Source organism: Myotis nattereri (genome assembly GCF_964212035.1).
Source record: "Myotis nattereri genome assembly, chromosome: 2".
In the NCBI taxonomy this organism is placed as follows: domain Eukaryota; kingdom Metazoa; phylum Chordata; class Mammalia; order Chiroptera; family Vespertilionidae; genus Myotis; species Myotis nattereri.
Genome location: NC_138076.1, coordinates 28754868 through 28770955, shown reverse-complemented (window position 1 = coordinate 28770955; position 16088 = coordinate 28754868). Strand labels below are relative to the sequence as shown.

Genomic DNA, 16088 nt, shown 5'->3' with positions numbered 1-16088 from the left:
CAGCAGGGACTCACCCTGGGGAATAGGGTTGGATGGGCAGCACCTCTGACACCCATGGCTTCCCCTTTAGGGGCTGAAGCTAGGAGGAGGGCGGACATGGGGCAATTTTGTCATAAAGAACAAGAAATAATAGGGAGCAGCTTCCTGACAAATCAAATCCTAGTCTCTGTTAGGTGTCCCCATCAGGTCCTGGTGAACAGTGTCCACCATGCAGCAGGTGAGAGAACGCAGTCGGTGCTTTCCAGAGCTCACCCAGTGCGAATCTGCCACCAACGCCAGAAAGTGGGACATAAGCAAATAGTTAAAAATGGTTTTGGAACCATGTTGTTTTCTTCCAGGCAGTTTTACATTTGTGCCTGTTCTAGAATAGGTTTAATATTTTTCTGGCCGAAAAGCACGAGTTGAGATGACGACTGAAGGAGGCAGGTGATGGATTAGGAGAGCCGATGCTGTGGCTCAGTCTGCTTCTTTCTAGGAAGGATTGTCATTGGGGAGTGAGATACTGGATTCAGCGAGAAACTGAACCGCACACCTCGGCGTGAGCAGGCGGCAGTTCCTGCGCTGTGCATCGTGGAGTGGGGTGGAGGATAATAGTGAAGTGACTCAGCATTTGACTGACCTTCAGGTCCAGCGTGGTGGGCAGGAGTGGGATGGAAATGCTAATTTATACTTCACTCTGAAGAGGTGGGCTGTGGTGGCGGAGGCAGGAGGCCGAAGGAGGCTACTGCAGAGGAACTGAAGAATCTTAGCGCTTCAGAGCCGGAAGAGACTGGAGAGCTCCGAATCCAACCAAAGAAAAAGCAGCAACGGAATTTAACCTGGGCTGTCCCTTTGAATCCCAGTTCTGCTTATCATGGAGAAGAACAATTGTAATGTGTGTCCATTGCTGATGTCACGGCCCCTGGCAGAGAACTCAGGGTCTCACTTGAATTTCAGAAACGCTGGCAGTCTCAACCCCCTGTTCCTGGCACCAAAAGCAAATCCCTTCCTCCCGCCTCCCTCCTCCCCGCCCGCCCCCCTCAGTCTGCCACACCTGTTCCTCTTCCTTTCCTCTGAGTCTGCTGGCGTTGGTCAATTTAACTCCTACCTCTTCCTCTTCCCTTTACTGATGGACCTGAGATTTTCTCCTGAGGACACGGGTTTCTTGTGGGGGAAGGATTGGCACTTGCCTGGTCATTGTTTTCTCCACACTTGCTTTTCTGCTCCCCAGCTGATTCCGCAGGCCTGTGCCTCAGGGCCAGCTCTGTGGTCATGGGCTCTGCTCCATTGTCTCTTGCTGTCATCCTGGTTACTTTTCCATGGATGCTCCGTGGGGTCCTGAGCTCTGGTCCATAGCTTTCTGCCTCTGTCCTCATTGCCCTCATCATCCTTAGATCTTTTTTTTTTTTTTTTAAATATATTTTATTGATTTTTTTACAGAGAGGAAGGGAGAGGGATAGAGAGTCAGAAACATCGATGAGAGAGAAACATCGATCAGCTAGCTGCCTCCTGCACACTCCCCACTGGGTATGTGCCCGCAACAAAGGTACATGCCCTTAACCGGAATCTAACTTGGGACCCTTGAGTCCGCAGGCCGGCGCTCTATCCACTGAGCCAAACCGGCTAGGACTCATCCTTAGATCTTGCTATCCTTGCGACTGTATCTTTTGTTAGAAAATGACAATAGTTTTGTGCTTTAATTACAAAAATACACTAAGTCCTCAATGTTGCCGATAGGTTCTGCAACTTTAAGTGAAATGACGTATAATGAAGCCAGTTTTTACCACAGGTCAGTTGATATACACAAGAGGTAAGGTTTTACGGCACCTCACCAATGTTATAACGAAACGACATTGAGTCCAATGTCATTATTCGAGCACCTGTTATATAGGATTTATTTAGAAATTCGAATGGTAACAGAAAATCATAGTCCAGGGTGACTAGTCTTACCCTTTGGTGATGATTTTGGGGACTAACTCCTTAGATGTGTGTGTTGTTTAAACGTGCACATGTATTATCCAACTTCACATAGATGAACTCACATTCTGTTCCCTTCTATTTTATTCCACAAGTTGTCCTAGGCTTTTTCATGTGGGTAAATATAAACAGATAATTTTAAATAAAACTAACCCCTGCATCCCTGTCACCACCCTTTACCGCCTCATTTCACAGCCCTCTTGTCCGTTCATGCTTCTCAATCCCAGCCAGGTGATCAAGAAGCCAATGACAAACTTGACGTCGTTTCGTTAAATATTCTAGCATGTATCTCTTAACGATAAGAACTCTTACACATACCAAGACAACAAACAATAATTCATTAGCATTGCCAGATAGCTAGTGTTTGCATTTCTCCATTTATCTCCAAATTTGTAAGCTTCATTTGCGTCAAGGTCTACCTTGGTATTTTGTTTGGATGTGCCCTCATTTATTTGAACCTACTGGTGGGCATTTAGGTTGTCTCCAGTAGCTTGCCTTTATGGTAAGCAGAACGGCGGTAAATACCCTTGTGGGGTGGACTCTCACGATGGCATCTTCCAGGTGGTGGTGCTGGGTAGAGGCATTGATTTTTCGCTTCCCTGCGCCTCCCTTCCCTGTCCTAGGAGTGCCCTGATCTTGCCACACAGATTTAAATATAGATATTTGTATTAATTTATTTTGTATTGTTTTCAGCAAGAGCCTTGATTTGAAGCTCCTGTTTGGCTGTTGCCAGATACAGCATTCCTAGCTTTATTTTTTCCACTTTATTCTTTTATTCACTTGGAATCTACTTTTTTATGTGATGAACCATAGCTCTAACTCAGATTTTTAAAAGATGTTTTCATTGATTTTTAGAGAGAGAGGAAAGGTGTGAGATAGAGAGATAGAAATATCAATGAGAGAAACATCGATCGGCTGCCTCCTGCACACCCCCTCCTGGGTATCGAGCTGGCAAACCCGTATATGTGCCCTGACCTAGAATGGAGCCGGCAACCTCTTGGTCCATGGGTTGATGCTCAACCACTGAGCCACACCAGCTGGGCTCTCAGTTTTTTTTTCTTGCATCGTGCTTCATATCTCCTTGTTTTGTAATTTCACTATGATGTTCTTTCCGTAGCAAAGACAAACCCACAGCAGGTGGCTGACACCAGAAACAGGCCAGCACATGAACAGTTCAGGAGAGATAGCTGTGTGGTCTCCAGCACCTTACCACTCTCCTTTGTCGGTTCTGTAACAGTTACCCAACATGTAGCAACCTGGCGCTTCGACATTGTTACCCGCGGTTTCTGTGGGTCAGGAGTCTGGCTATAGCTGCACTGGCCCCCCAGCTCAACACGCTAAGGTGTTGTATCCTGAGGTGTTGGGGTGGTGGTGACTGCATCTACTCACTTGCCTGGTTGTTGGTAGGATTCCGTCCCTTGAAGGTTCTTGGCTGGGGGTCACCCTCTGTTTCTGGGCACGTTGGTCCCTCCATGGGGCAAGTTCACATTATCAGAGGGACTGAGTGAGGCAGGGAGAGGGAGAGACAAGAGACAGACACACACGCATATGCACACGCACATGCACGTGCGTGCGCGCGCATGCACACACACACACACACACACGCACGCACGCCAGTAAGTCAGAAGTCTTGGTCTTTGAGATCTAACCTGGCCTTTGTAGATTAAGCCACCAGATGACCCTAAGGTAGTGGTTCCCAATGTGGGGCACAGCCCCACAGGGGGACTATTTGATTTTTAAGGGGGGGCAATTCGAGAAAGTTATTAACAGTGAATTTTTTGCATTTCTTATAATTCTAGGGGCCTCATATACAATATATAAATATATAGTGACATTTATGCATTTCAGTTCTCTATTATACATTTTGAAACTTTATTTGCTGTTTTTTCATATCCCTTTATATTATTTTTATAACAATTTCTTAGTGATTTCTTCTTCAGTACTTCAGCTGTCCTTTTGCTTTTATTTTTCTCTTTCATGGATGCCATGTTCTTTGGAAGCTTGTGAGACCAAGTTAATGGCCTTTTAGGCTTCCTCCACATGAATAGGAGTTTACTTTTTGAATAATAAGAATTATATGTCATGGCGGGGGGGGGGGGGGCATCAGGATTTTAGAGATGCTTAGGGTGGGGCATGGCCAAAAGGAGGTTGGGAACCACTGCCCTAAGGCCCAAATGCTGACTGAGGCCCTTCAAGGGCTGACCTCTCCTCTGGGCTGCTCGACCTCCTCAGTCTGGGCTTTGGGGTTCTTGCTGCAGTGGTTTCTTTCCATACAAACATCCTGCTCTTATACGTCTTATAGTCTAGTGGCAAGAATAATTAGTAACCTGGATAGTAACTTAGAAAGTGCACGGAGTCAGGAGGTAGCAGGAAGCATGGGGGCTGCACCTGGAGGAGGGCGGTGAGAACTGAGGGTGCCAAGAGGGGACTTTGGTTCTCTTGGGTAATGTCCAGCCCTGCTGGTCTCTCACCAGCAGCTGACTGTCCCTACCCTTCTCACTTTCCACGTAAACAACCAGCTCAGACCACCTTCCTTTACCTCCTCGCCCTGAGCTGTGCCCTGCTGGCCGGAAGCGAGGCTTTATCTTTCTGGCGGCCTTCTAATGGGATGTGGGCAGGCAGGCGGTCCCTGGTCTCAGGGTCTCTGTCTTGCCGAAGACTTTGTATGTTATCCTAGGGCGATGAGAGGCAGTCACACACATTGAGTGTGTTTTAGAAAGAGGAAGGACAGGAAGAAGGAGACCAGTGCGGGGATTCAGAGTGTGGCGGTGGGAGCTGGCCTGTGGGTTAGGTCCGTCCTCTGCCTGGCCACTCATTAAATATATGCTCATTAAATATGAGCATAATAGGCTAATTATAGAAACTAAGAAAAACTATAGTTATGGGAAATGAATACCTTTGCTATTGGTTTGGATGTTAGTATATTTAGCAGTTTGAGAGAGACACATCTATTGGTTGCCTCTCATATTCTCCCTAACTGGGGCTGGGGATTGAACCTGCAACCCAGGTATATGCCTTTGACCAGGGAATTGAACCCATGACCCTTTGTTGCATGGACCGATGCTCTAACACTTAACACTGGCCAGGGCGGCATCTTAAGTATAAGGATTTTGTAGGAAAGTAAGTCTAATGCACTTAAAATTAATTGCAATTTCAGTAATGCCTTTAAAAACACAAAAAACAACCTGTGTTTTGATGCTTATAATCAGGTACCTGCAGGTCGTAGCTCTGGGCTACAAGGTGTAAGGAAGAAATCCAATGGGTGACTGTAATATTTTTGTTAATTCAGTATCTGTGGTTGTGTGATTGAAGTTGTGTACTAACCGTAAACCTGTCGGAGTGATTTCATGTTGGAAAGTCCCAAGGAGGGCTGTAATGGGATTCATTTCAGTACGTCCTCATGCTGATAATATATTCCCAATGGTGTGGCATGTTGCATGCCTTTGGACTGTCCTACTGTCTGAAGAAAGAGGAGATGAAACAGGTCAGGCCTCGTTCACTGCCCGCATGCCTAACGCCCTGCAGTCCTGGGTGCTGAGAGGAGACACTGGGTCAGGGTGCGGTCCAGGCGTGCGGGCTCCGTACCAAGGAGAGTGGTGACTCTGAGGCCAAGACGGGTTTGCCGCAGGACCTCGTAAGTCTTGTTTACACCAGCACTGTCGTCGGTGGGCAGGTTTCTGAAGGCATTTCTGTCCACAGTGACAACTTTGCAGCGGGCCTGGGCCCTTCCTGCTTTGAGCACCAGCAGACCAGCACCCCAGGAGCCCTCAGGACTTCCTTGGTCCTGGGCAGACAAGCATGATTGGTCACCCGTGTGTGGATTTTTAAAGGTTTGCAGGTCACGCTGTGATTCTTGTAGAAGCTGTGAGGGAGGTGTGACTGGCGCTGCTTGTCCCCGGTCTGCAGGTAGCGGCAATGGAGGCTGGGACTTTAGAATCACCCAGGCTGGGGAGCCGGTGGGAGGGTGTCCTGGGAATGAAGCAGAGCAGATGTGGGGAGTGGGCGGTCTTCTCGGCAGGTGACAGGCCAGGTATCAGGACTCAGTAGGTGTCTTAAAGTTGACCACACATGAATCCAATCAATAGGGAGGTATTTTTTTCAGGAAAGATGACAGTAATTTCCTATTATACTTAGTTGATTCTTGTCATCCTTCACCAGTGAGGTCTTTGTTAGGTTTTTCAGTTGTCCTTTGGTGCATATACGCCATGAAGGGGGCGGTGTTTTAGAGAAGCACCATTACGAAGGCTGAAGCTGTGATTCTGGGTAGGTTTTGGGCGATGACGCTGGACCTGAGTTAGTTTGTGTGGGTTTGCGAGAGACCAGCTTTTCTCCTGAATTCCACAATGTCATGAGTGGTTCTAGTATAGTGTTCTTAAAGGGCTGAGGTAGGGCTTTGCCCAGTGATGACCAGCTTTTCTCCTGAATTCCACAATGTCATGAGTGGTTCTAGTATAGTGTTCTTAAAGGGCTGAGGTAGGGCTTTGCCCAGTGATGTTAGTGCTACAAGGTCTCCCCTGCACCAGGCATTGTTGTTCTCAAGGAGAGCAGTCCGGAGGAGCTGTGCACCTTCGGATGGGTGGACACACAAATGTCAGGATGCTGTCTGTTCCCACACATAGCCTGGAGCAAGCAGAGTGTGTGTCTGGTCGGGGTTGGTCTTCAAGTCCCCAAATAATTTCTGTCACCTTCATAGAGAGCATATTAGAAGGAGTCTATTGGTGGCGAGGGTGAGGGGGTGGGGAGAGGCTTGGTTTTAGGTGTTATTTGGGAAAATCTGTTGTGCTGTATCTCTCGGCATTTAAGAGTAGGATGAACCCGTATCGAAACTGGTTTAGATTAGTCGTATGTGGAAGCTAGTCATATGTGGACCTGTCCTGTTCTGGTATTTCTCGCTATAATATCTTTAACTGCTCAGTTGTTGAAAACAATTCTGCTTTGCTGTAGCAACCTGCCACCTGACTGACCAGATGCCACTGTAGTTCATATATTCCCAAGGTTCTTGCTCCTTCCAGAAAGGACTTTTAAAGTGTTGTGTTTATCTAAGATCAGGAAACCTAAATAAGTTATTTTGGTCATAACCATTTGTCTTTGACATTTTGCAGTCAGTCATCCTATCCTATATAATAAAACCCTAATATGCAAATCGACCAAACAGCAGAATGACCGGTCACTATGACATGCACTGACCACCAGGAGGCAGATGCTTGACACAGGAGCTGCCCCCTGGTGGTCAGTGGGCTCCCACAGGGGGAGCGCCGCTCAGCCAGAAGCCGGGCTCACGCTCATGGCTGGCAAGCGCAGCAGTGGTGGCGGAAGCCTCTCCTGCCTCCACTGCAGGTGGGTGGTAAGGAGCGAGGGATCCCAGACTGCGAAAGCCCTGGACTGCGAGAGGGATGTCTGACTGCCGGCTTAGGCCCGATCCCTGGGGGAATCGGGCCTAAGCCGGCAGGCAGACATCACCCAAGGGTTCCCAGACTGCAGGAGGGCGCAGGCTGGGCTGAGGGACACTCCCCCGCCCTCCATCTCCCCCCCCCGCCCCCGGCAGTGCACAAATTTCATGCACTGGGCCTCTAGTATTAAATAAAGACATTTGAACCAGCACATTCCCTCTGGGGAGCACGACCACCACGCTGTCCCCTTCCCTCTCCCCCTCTCCTTCCCCTACCGGCATGCATCTCCTAAACTCTAAGGGACCCCACAAGACTTGCAAACAGGGGAGCAATGGGCAGCAGCAGCTTGCCCCAGCCTAATCCTCGGATCCTGTCCCCAAGGCCCTCTTTTCTCTGACTTACCAGAAAGCTAAGGCAGCCTGCTCTTGTTTCACTGTCCCCAGTTTTAATAAATGTTCCTTCATAGAAAAGCAAAAGAACCAAAGCTCCATGCAGCTGTTAAGGTTTGCTTCAAAAATACATTCAGTGACTACCCAGGTCATGAAAAGAAGCAGTTTTCATTTTTTTTTTTTTTGTTTTGTCTTGAGGCTCTGACCAACTCCAAGGCCCTTGTTCTATTCTCAGGCTGAATCACCAGGTTGCTTTCAAGATAGTTAAATGTCCTTTCACATCCATGCCTTTGCCAGCCTCAGACATTACCACTTAAAATACATGTGCCATTTAATAAATAAAAACATTATTTCATTACTGTCTCAAGGGCTAAGCTTTAAAGAGTAAAATCTTCAAATGACCTTTTTATGCTGATCAGATAAGTAACTTATGGGCAAAGGCAGCCACACGTGGACCTGGGTGTTTCCCTCCATGGCTTTCTGCAGTTCTTTGCGTAGTGGTGACCATTTTGCCCTTTTCCCCTCTTTTCTTTGAATTTATCGTGGTGACACTGGTTAACAAAATTATACAGGTTTCAGGTGCACAGTTCCACAACACGTCATGTATACACTGTATTTTGTGATGTTATTTATACCTCCCTCTGACCAGGATGGTGTGTTAAAGACCAGCTTTGTCGCTCTATTAGCTGTTGTATTTATTATGACTGTTGTTGTTTTCTCAGGCCGGTCTAATTGAAGCCAACGGGGAACTAAAGGTCTTCATAGACCAGAACCTTAGTCCTGGAAAAGGTAAGGGCACCTACTTTGGAAACGTGAGTTTGTTGATAAATGCGTGAAGTTTGCTGTATTTGTGAGTTTTCTGCTATGAAAGCCCTTGAAAGCTGTGGAAACCCACCTTGGGAGCCCTCCTGCCTGGGAGCCCCCAGGATGGACTGGGAGGAGTGGCGTTCGGAAGTCACTCAGACACACCCCCTGCACACACACCAGTGGCTGAGTTTATTTTGGTTTGTAAGTCGCATACTGTTGGCAGAAATTCAGGAAATGTGGAGAAGTGAAACGAAGAAAACACAGGTCACCTGTGTTCTGTCCACCTCATGGCCTGGAGCTGGGGGTGTGCTCTCCAGGCCTTTGCTCTGTGGCCAGCACTGAAGCAGATGGACACAGACTTCAAGGGCTCACGGTGAGGGGCACACCTCACAGTGCGAACAAGAGTCCACGTCAGTGGCTGTGTGTGTATCTTCGTTATTTCTCTGGGGATCAGCGTTGTTCTGCATCACTAGAATTCAGGGAGGATCGGTGAAAGCCATGCCTTCCCAGTGGTCCCTCAATTTGCAGTTTCCCTCTGAGAACGTGTATTTGAACATGCTGGGTACCTCCTCAGGTAAAGTCGTAGCCGTGGAATTACTGGATCCACGTCAAAGGTATGTGCCTTTAAAGTGTTGATGTGTGATGCTTGGCTGATTGTAAAGCCGCATTGGTGTGGAGCTTTGATAACAAGTTCGAGCAGGCCCATTTGGTGCAGCTCATTGTAATACTGCTCAGAGAAGACCTGAGGGAGGCCTGGTTTGTCTTAAGGAGGTTTTGCTTGCAGGGGTGGATGAAGTCCGGGTGTGTGGCTCCAGCTCTCCCGTCCACTGTCTGTGTCAGCCAGGCTGGGGCCAGAGGGCTTGTGCAGTGTTAGGGCTTAGGTTCTGTTTAAGGATTACTTCTTTCTGCTTTTTCTAGTGATTGTCATACATTAGATTACCTTTTTACTCTAACAGTGAGGCCTTAATAAGTGATCTTTTGATGCCTACTATAGCCTTGGGGATTTGCAACTGGTGCGGGGCCCTCACTCGGTCTTCCCGCTGTGTCCCAGCCCCTTCACGTCTGTCCATCCATTACTGGTGAGCACTGGACAGAAACCCAGCCATCTCCTGCCTCATCCATTCCCCTCTCCCGGGAAGCTAGGTCCCTGTGTGACTGAGCAAGTCTGGTGTGTTGTGGGTTCACACCCTGCCCGCTCGGTTGCATCGGGGCTTATCTTCAGATGCCCATGGAGGCTCGTGCACACGGCCACATGCTGTGTGCACACGGCCTGCACCCTGTCCAGGGCCTGACTGATCTCTTGCTCCAGGCCTAGGCTCACGCCTGCTCTCCTGGTTTCACTGCTGGAATGTCATGGGCGTGCCCTGCACTTCTTTCCCCTCTGTCCGAGGAGGGAGAGCCCACTGAGGGATTTGGTGTTGGCATACTTTTTAGTCTTGATATGTTGTGAAGCTAATTTTTGGCACTCACAGATTGCTTGAGTGAAAAATTCAGTGTAAGTAATTGAACATTTAACATTTTCAGAAATTTGAGGCATGACATTTTCTCTTAAAGCGATGAAGCAGAAATAATAATGGGGAAAAAATCCACAAACTTTGCTCCCTTGGAAATGATGGAAGCCTTTCATTCCGGTGTTTATTTTGAATTTCTCTCTAAGTAAGCTTACTTGTGACCACACATTGGCTGTCTCCTTTTCCTTTCCTATTGAGTTTAATTGTGAGCCAAGGAATTGGATTGGAAGGATGGAAAAATAATAGTTTCTTGACTCTACTAAGATATTTTGGTGTTGGCTCCCTGCAGCGTTTGAAATACTTTGTGTCTCCCTCGGGCATGGCCTAGCTTCTCTGCAGCCCCCTCATCTTACCCTGTGTGTTCTTCAGCTCATTTTTTCGGCCTCACTCACCCCACTCGCCTTTGCTGTGCTGCGCTGCCATTGGGAGTCCCTGACTGCATGCCCAGGCCTCGCTCATCCTCCTGACCAGTCCCGCCTGGCTGCCCCGTGGGTGGTGGAGTCCAGAGCCAGTCCTGGGACCAGTGCAGCCTCCAGGTGGTCCGGGCTCCTTCCTTCTCCCAAGGCCCCTCCCTGTCCCTTCCACCTCACAGCAGTGCTTCAGGGAGAAGGCGCATGGCGACGTCTCCACAACCCCACTCCGCAGCTCTCCCCGAGCCGCCACGTTTCTCCTGCCCCCTACAGAGAATTAGCTTTTAACAAGCGGAGCTATTTGTCTGTTCATGCTGTTCTGGCCGGTGGGGGCTTGGATGTGGAGAGAGTAGGACCAGGCCGTCTGACCACCACCCTTGTGCACTGACGGACAGGCTTTCAGCAGCAGTGTCGCCTGTTGCTTCTGGTTCATGAGTTTAAGGATAGTTTTAAGCAGTGTTGTACTAACTTGAACTGTTCGCTTTGGGTTTATTAGTATTTCATTAGCTTAGAGAGCCCCATGAGCAACACATTGGGGTGTCATTTGATTCAGTGGTCACTGTGGGCACTTCCCATGGGGCAGCTGGCAAAGGCTTGGGGTCACAGTGAGTAAGGCTCAGAACCCCCTCTCCTCCCCCTCCCCCCACACACAGCTCTCCGGAGCCCAGGGGCGTGGTCAGCAGCATGTCCTGGAGAGCCAGTCTCTCTGGAGTGACTGTGAAGGAGCAGGGGCTGGTTCTCACTGTGGAGGTTTCGGTAGTAAGGATGGGATGGTCCTGAGGAGAGGCTGGGGCATCCAGGGCAGGGACTGGCCTCGCCCCCTACCCTGCACCGTGTACCTGTGGGACTAGTTCACCGTTGCTCTCACGCCCACCCACCAGGAATTCAGGAGCAGGCCAGCGCCTGATTACTGCCACTGGGAACCTCGCTGCCCTCGGCTAAGAACCCCAGACATCCTCAGATGAGGCCAGACCCAGCATCCAGTTCCCTCCTCGTCTGTTCCTGTTGGAGTTCTGGCTTTGACTCACTTCCTTGCACCTGGGCCCTACTGTGCCCCTGCTCTGGGCCCTGCCACTCTTGCCCCATTGGGGTTCTCATCCTCACGCCACTCCCAGTCTCGGCCTCCCTGCCCATCCTGTTCCTGGATCACTCCTGTTCTTAAAGCTGCTGTGTTTCCAGACCCTGGTGCCAGCCACAGTTCTCTCCAGAGGCAGAGTTGGTGGAAAACACGTCATGTGTATGAAGGAGGTGTGTTTCAGGGAATCACCAGCCTGTGTGCTGTGGGACTGGCAGGTCTGAGATTGGCAGGGCAGGCCGGCAGCCTGGAAACAGGCAGGAGCTGGGGCTGCAGTCTCAAGGCGGAACTCCTTCTCAGGGAAACCTCAGGTTTTGCTCTCAAGGCTCTCGGCGGGTTAGATGGTTTATCCAGGCGCATGGCAACTTTAGGTTCTTCTTTACCTAAAGTCTATGTTTGTCGATCTCACCACGTCCACAAAGAGCTGCCAGAACAGCCCCCAGGCTGGTGTTCGATGGGATAACTGGGGACTAGTAAGTGCCTTGGCAAACTGACACATAAAGTTGGCCATAACACCCTGCGAGAGTCAAAAATCTACTTCCCCCAGAAAAATGCACTGACCGCACAGCCTTTGCATCCACAGGCCCCGAAGGCAAGAGCCCCGATGCAGTTTCAGACAGTAACTTCTGTGTGCCGTTTTAGTTGTGACAGCCATCTGGGTTGCTTCCGATTGTTTGCTCACGGCTGTAACACCGTGTGAGTCTTTGCACACACATTTGTTTTTGTGATCTGGGCAGACGCTTAGGAGTGGAAACTAGGTCACATAGCAAATGTATATGTGGCTGCATTGTTTTGCTTCCAGTTGCTCCGCATCCTCACTAATGTGTGATGTCGTCAGTGTTTTCAACTTCATGTGTGCTAATCGGTCTTTCCTCTTACTCCCTTCTTGCCTGTGGCCTCACACTGCTGGAAGGAGTCTGTCCGGGGTGCGGTGCCTGTCGCCTAAGGCCCCGCCCCTACCCTGCACCTCGACCTGGATGAGTTCCAGGCCCGGCCGATCTTCTCACTTTATTCCTCATGGTTCTTGCTTGGGTCTTTTTTCCCAGCCAAACAGTAATGGTGCACAGGCAGCCTTCCCCCACCACTCAGGTGCCCACACAGCCCTTCCTTCCAGCCTGCGCCCTGCCCGTCCCCTGCACAGACCTGACCTTGGACCACAGCTCAAGTGCGCCCCTTTTTCTGTACTCTGGGTCTCTGTTTGCACTTCATTACGCTTCCTGCCTTTTCAAACTGAAAACTTATTTATTACCCAGATAATACATGCTTACTGAGAAAAACCTCAGCTGTACCTGAGAGTACAGTTAAACATGTAAATGTATGTTAAAGTGCATACTTCCTATTTTGGGAACGCTTTTCTGCACCTGGTGTCCCTGCACGCAATGCACTGAGACAGGTGGTGATCTTCACGCTGTGTGTCACTGCAGGTTGTTGTAGCCGGGCTGTTCTGTCGCTTTCTAAAGCTACCTTTTGTTACCTGGCACCTTGTTAGTGGGGGAGCTCTAATACCTGTTGATTGAATAGTGACGTGAACCTGTCTTTTTTCTGAAGAGCTCTAAGGCCCCTTATGCTAGACACGTGTAGGTCACTGTCTTCAGCTCCTGGAGGTAGGGCCCATCTCCATGTGCTCTTGCTTTAACCCAGAACATTGCTTCCTGCATCACTGTCTTTGCCTAACTGGTGAGCAGGCATTCTCCTGGGACGAATGTCATTTTCCCTGCTTCAGTGCTGTTTTCCAGCTTGAGGGTTCTGAGGTAGGAAAATGAAAATTTACCAGTGATGTGTGGCTGAAACCTGAGTGTTATTTTGTAATTCTCGAGGTGTGTTAACTGTCCCCTCCCAAATGCACGCATACGTGCACACGTACACATACACACTTGCACACACTCGCCCACGGTGGGTAAATTCAAACTGGTCTCTGTAGTGGTTGGGAGGGGAGCCCAGTTGCGGGAGGAAGCGGAGGAACTTTTGGTTTGCCCCTTGGATGGCTGCCCTCCGGGGAACGTGGGACAGAGGCACCAGCCTGTTCTCTCCTCCTGTCCTCTGTTTTAACCCAAAGGGCATTTACAGCATGGTAGTGACGTCCTGCCCTGTGAGCCTTGCTCCTGGGCACGAGGTGATGACCGTTCTTCAGTTAAATGCTGGCCAAGGAGCAGAAGGGCTGCTGCACAGTGAGGCCGCATGGAAGTCACCTGGGACGCGGGCTCTGGGCTGACCCAGCTGACGCAGCCAGAGCGCAGCCCTGGGGCGTGGCACACCTCAGCTTGGATCCACGGAGGAGCCCCTGCAGAGCCCATTTCTCCCTGGTTTTCCTGCCTGGCTGATGAGCAGCATGTCTGTGTGGGTCGGGTGTGGCTGCTGCGATGGCCCAGGAAGGCGGCTCCTCCTCGGTGCTCAAGAACTGAGGAGAAGGCTGTTGTGGCTGATCCAGGGCCAGACAGTGAAGGTGCAGCATGCAGGGTCGCCACGGTCTAGTCATGTTAATATAACAAAATATTTGTAGCACGGTGGCAAAATAGTAACTCTTAAAACATTAGATTCCAAAGCTTTAAGATGTTTGGTTAAAATTATTTCCAAGAAAACACTAAACCATATGTTTTCATAATTTATCTTAAAAACCTGTACAGTATATAATAATAGACTGATTACTAATTATAAAAATATGCTTATATAGTCATTTTTAGAATTCTTTTTCTTTTAATGGTTATAGCAATCAGACCATGTATGTTCTTTTTAAAAAAATATATATTTTTATTGATTTCAGAGAGGCAGGGAGAGGGAGAGAGAGCTAGAAACATCAACGATGAGAGAGAATTATTGATTGGCTGCCTCCTGCACGCCCCACACTGGGGATCGAGCCTGCAACTTGGACATGTGCTCTTGACCGGAATCGAACCTGGGACCCTTCAGTCCGCAAGCTGATGCTCTAGCCACTGAGCCAAACCAGCTATGGCAGACCATGTATATTTTTAACTCAATTTTTTGCCAAGAAAGGAATTCTCCATTGTATAATGTTATATTTGAAAATATTTTGTTATGGAGTTTCTTTATAAAAGGCTGTGTAGTACATTTTACAGTTGAAACTATTATTTCTAGTTAGTAGATTCCCAGACTGTTATAATTTAACCTATCTTGTAACTGAAATGTTAATCCCCCCATAAATAGATTGCATGTAGCAGTCTTTATTAGAAAAATGTGCTAAACATTCTAATTTTTATCAAATTAAACAAAAAATGAAATACCATTTTATTTTTGAGGTTGTCAAAAAGTGACAAGTCTTACTGAGTCAACAATTGGAAAAAGCCTAGGAGAGGAACACCGGATGCTCGAGTGTGTGTACATGTGGCGTGTGTGTGTTTGTGTGTGTACATATTTGTGGTGTGTGTGTTTGCATGTATGTGTTTGTGGTGTGTGTGTGTACACATATTTGTGGTGTGTTTGTGGTGTGTGTGTTTGCATGTATGTGTTTATGGTGCATGTGGGTGTGTGCATGCGTGCACACAGGACGGCCACGTGGAGGTACTGCGGTGAAGCCTGTAATACAGAAGGCCATCTGGGACCTTGGCACATCTTCATGAGAGAAAACGCCTGGGAGGAACCCTTACTCAGCAGTGGGAGGCCCCCAATTAACTGCCGTGTTTTAGTAGTGACATACTGAGGGTGTTTTCGTATGACATCTAGGTATAAATAGATGAAATAGCATTACAGCATTGAAGGAAATCAAGTAGATCTCTCTAAGGATAAGTCTCAAAAACAGTGTAAACAAAGTTGCAGAATTCCTTGAATATATGTCATTTTCTAAAATTTTAAAGGGTCACACAGACATTTTTCTTGGATTCATATGTGGACAGTATGAAATGGACTGAATGCATCCATCAAGCCGTGATACTTGCAGGCAGGGCCCATTGGGGAGCAGGCGGGGCCCGGTCGGGGAGAGGTGGGGCAGTCTGGGAGTGTAAAGTTAGCTCTACTGCTCAAGTCTCTTTAGCAAATACAATAAAACAGTAATAATAATTCTAGGTGTACTGGAGTAAGACTGTTTGCAAAAACAGTTCTTTATATTTGAAGAGTTTCTCAATAAAAACACAAGGGAGAAACCCTGGTGGGAACGACAGATAGTGTCGGCAAGCAGATGGAAGAAGGGAACCCTGTCCCCACCCACTTCTGCCTCGAAGATCTGCCATTGCCCTGAAACCTCCTCATGTCCCTGGCTAGGGCATAAAGTGAGAGTCCCAGATTGGGGCTCTGAGCTTGCTATTTTATGGAAGATAGTAACCGTGGTTCTGGGGTGGTATGTGCTATGCCGTGTAGTGGGCAGCAGGTGTGGCTGGACCAGGTCTAGCACTAGAAGATGACTGCCTGGGCCTGTCTATTGATGTGTTGACTTCCATAAGTTTGATGTGCAAAGCAAGCTTTGAAACAATGATGTCATAAGCACTGTCTGAGCTGCTGATGTTGGCAGTGACTGTAATCTCTTTTCTTTCTTCAAATTCACTGAACATTAGAGAATCACTTGCATATTAAAACAAAACAAAACTAATCTTACCTTTTAC

At 48.5% G+C, this 16088-nt stretch overlaps 1 protein-coding gene across 3 annotated transcripts in view; it reads left to right on the top strand.

Moving 5' to 3' along the window:
• The window catches only part of TFDP1 (transcription factor Dp-1), a 50081-nt gene that overhangs the window by 13599 nt on the left and 20394 nt on the right, over window positions 1-16088 (top strand). For all 3 annotated transcript variants that reach the window (XR_013995613.1, XM_081085059.1, XM_081085060.1), the window contains one exon: window positions 8458-8524. Coding sequence is in view for 1 of the 3 variants with exons in the window: in XM_081085059.1 (XP_080941185.1) it covers window positions 8458-8524 (67 nt within the window). In the remaining 2 variants the exon portion in view is untranslated. The remainder of the gene's footprint in view (window positions 1-8457; window positions 8525-16088) is intronic.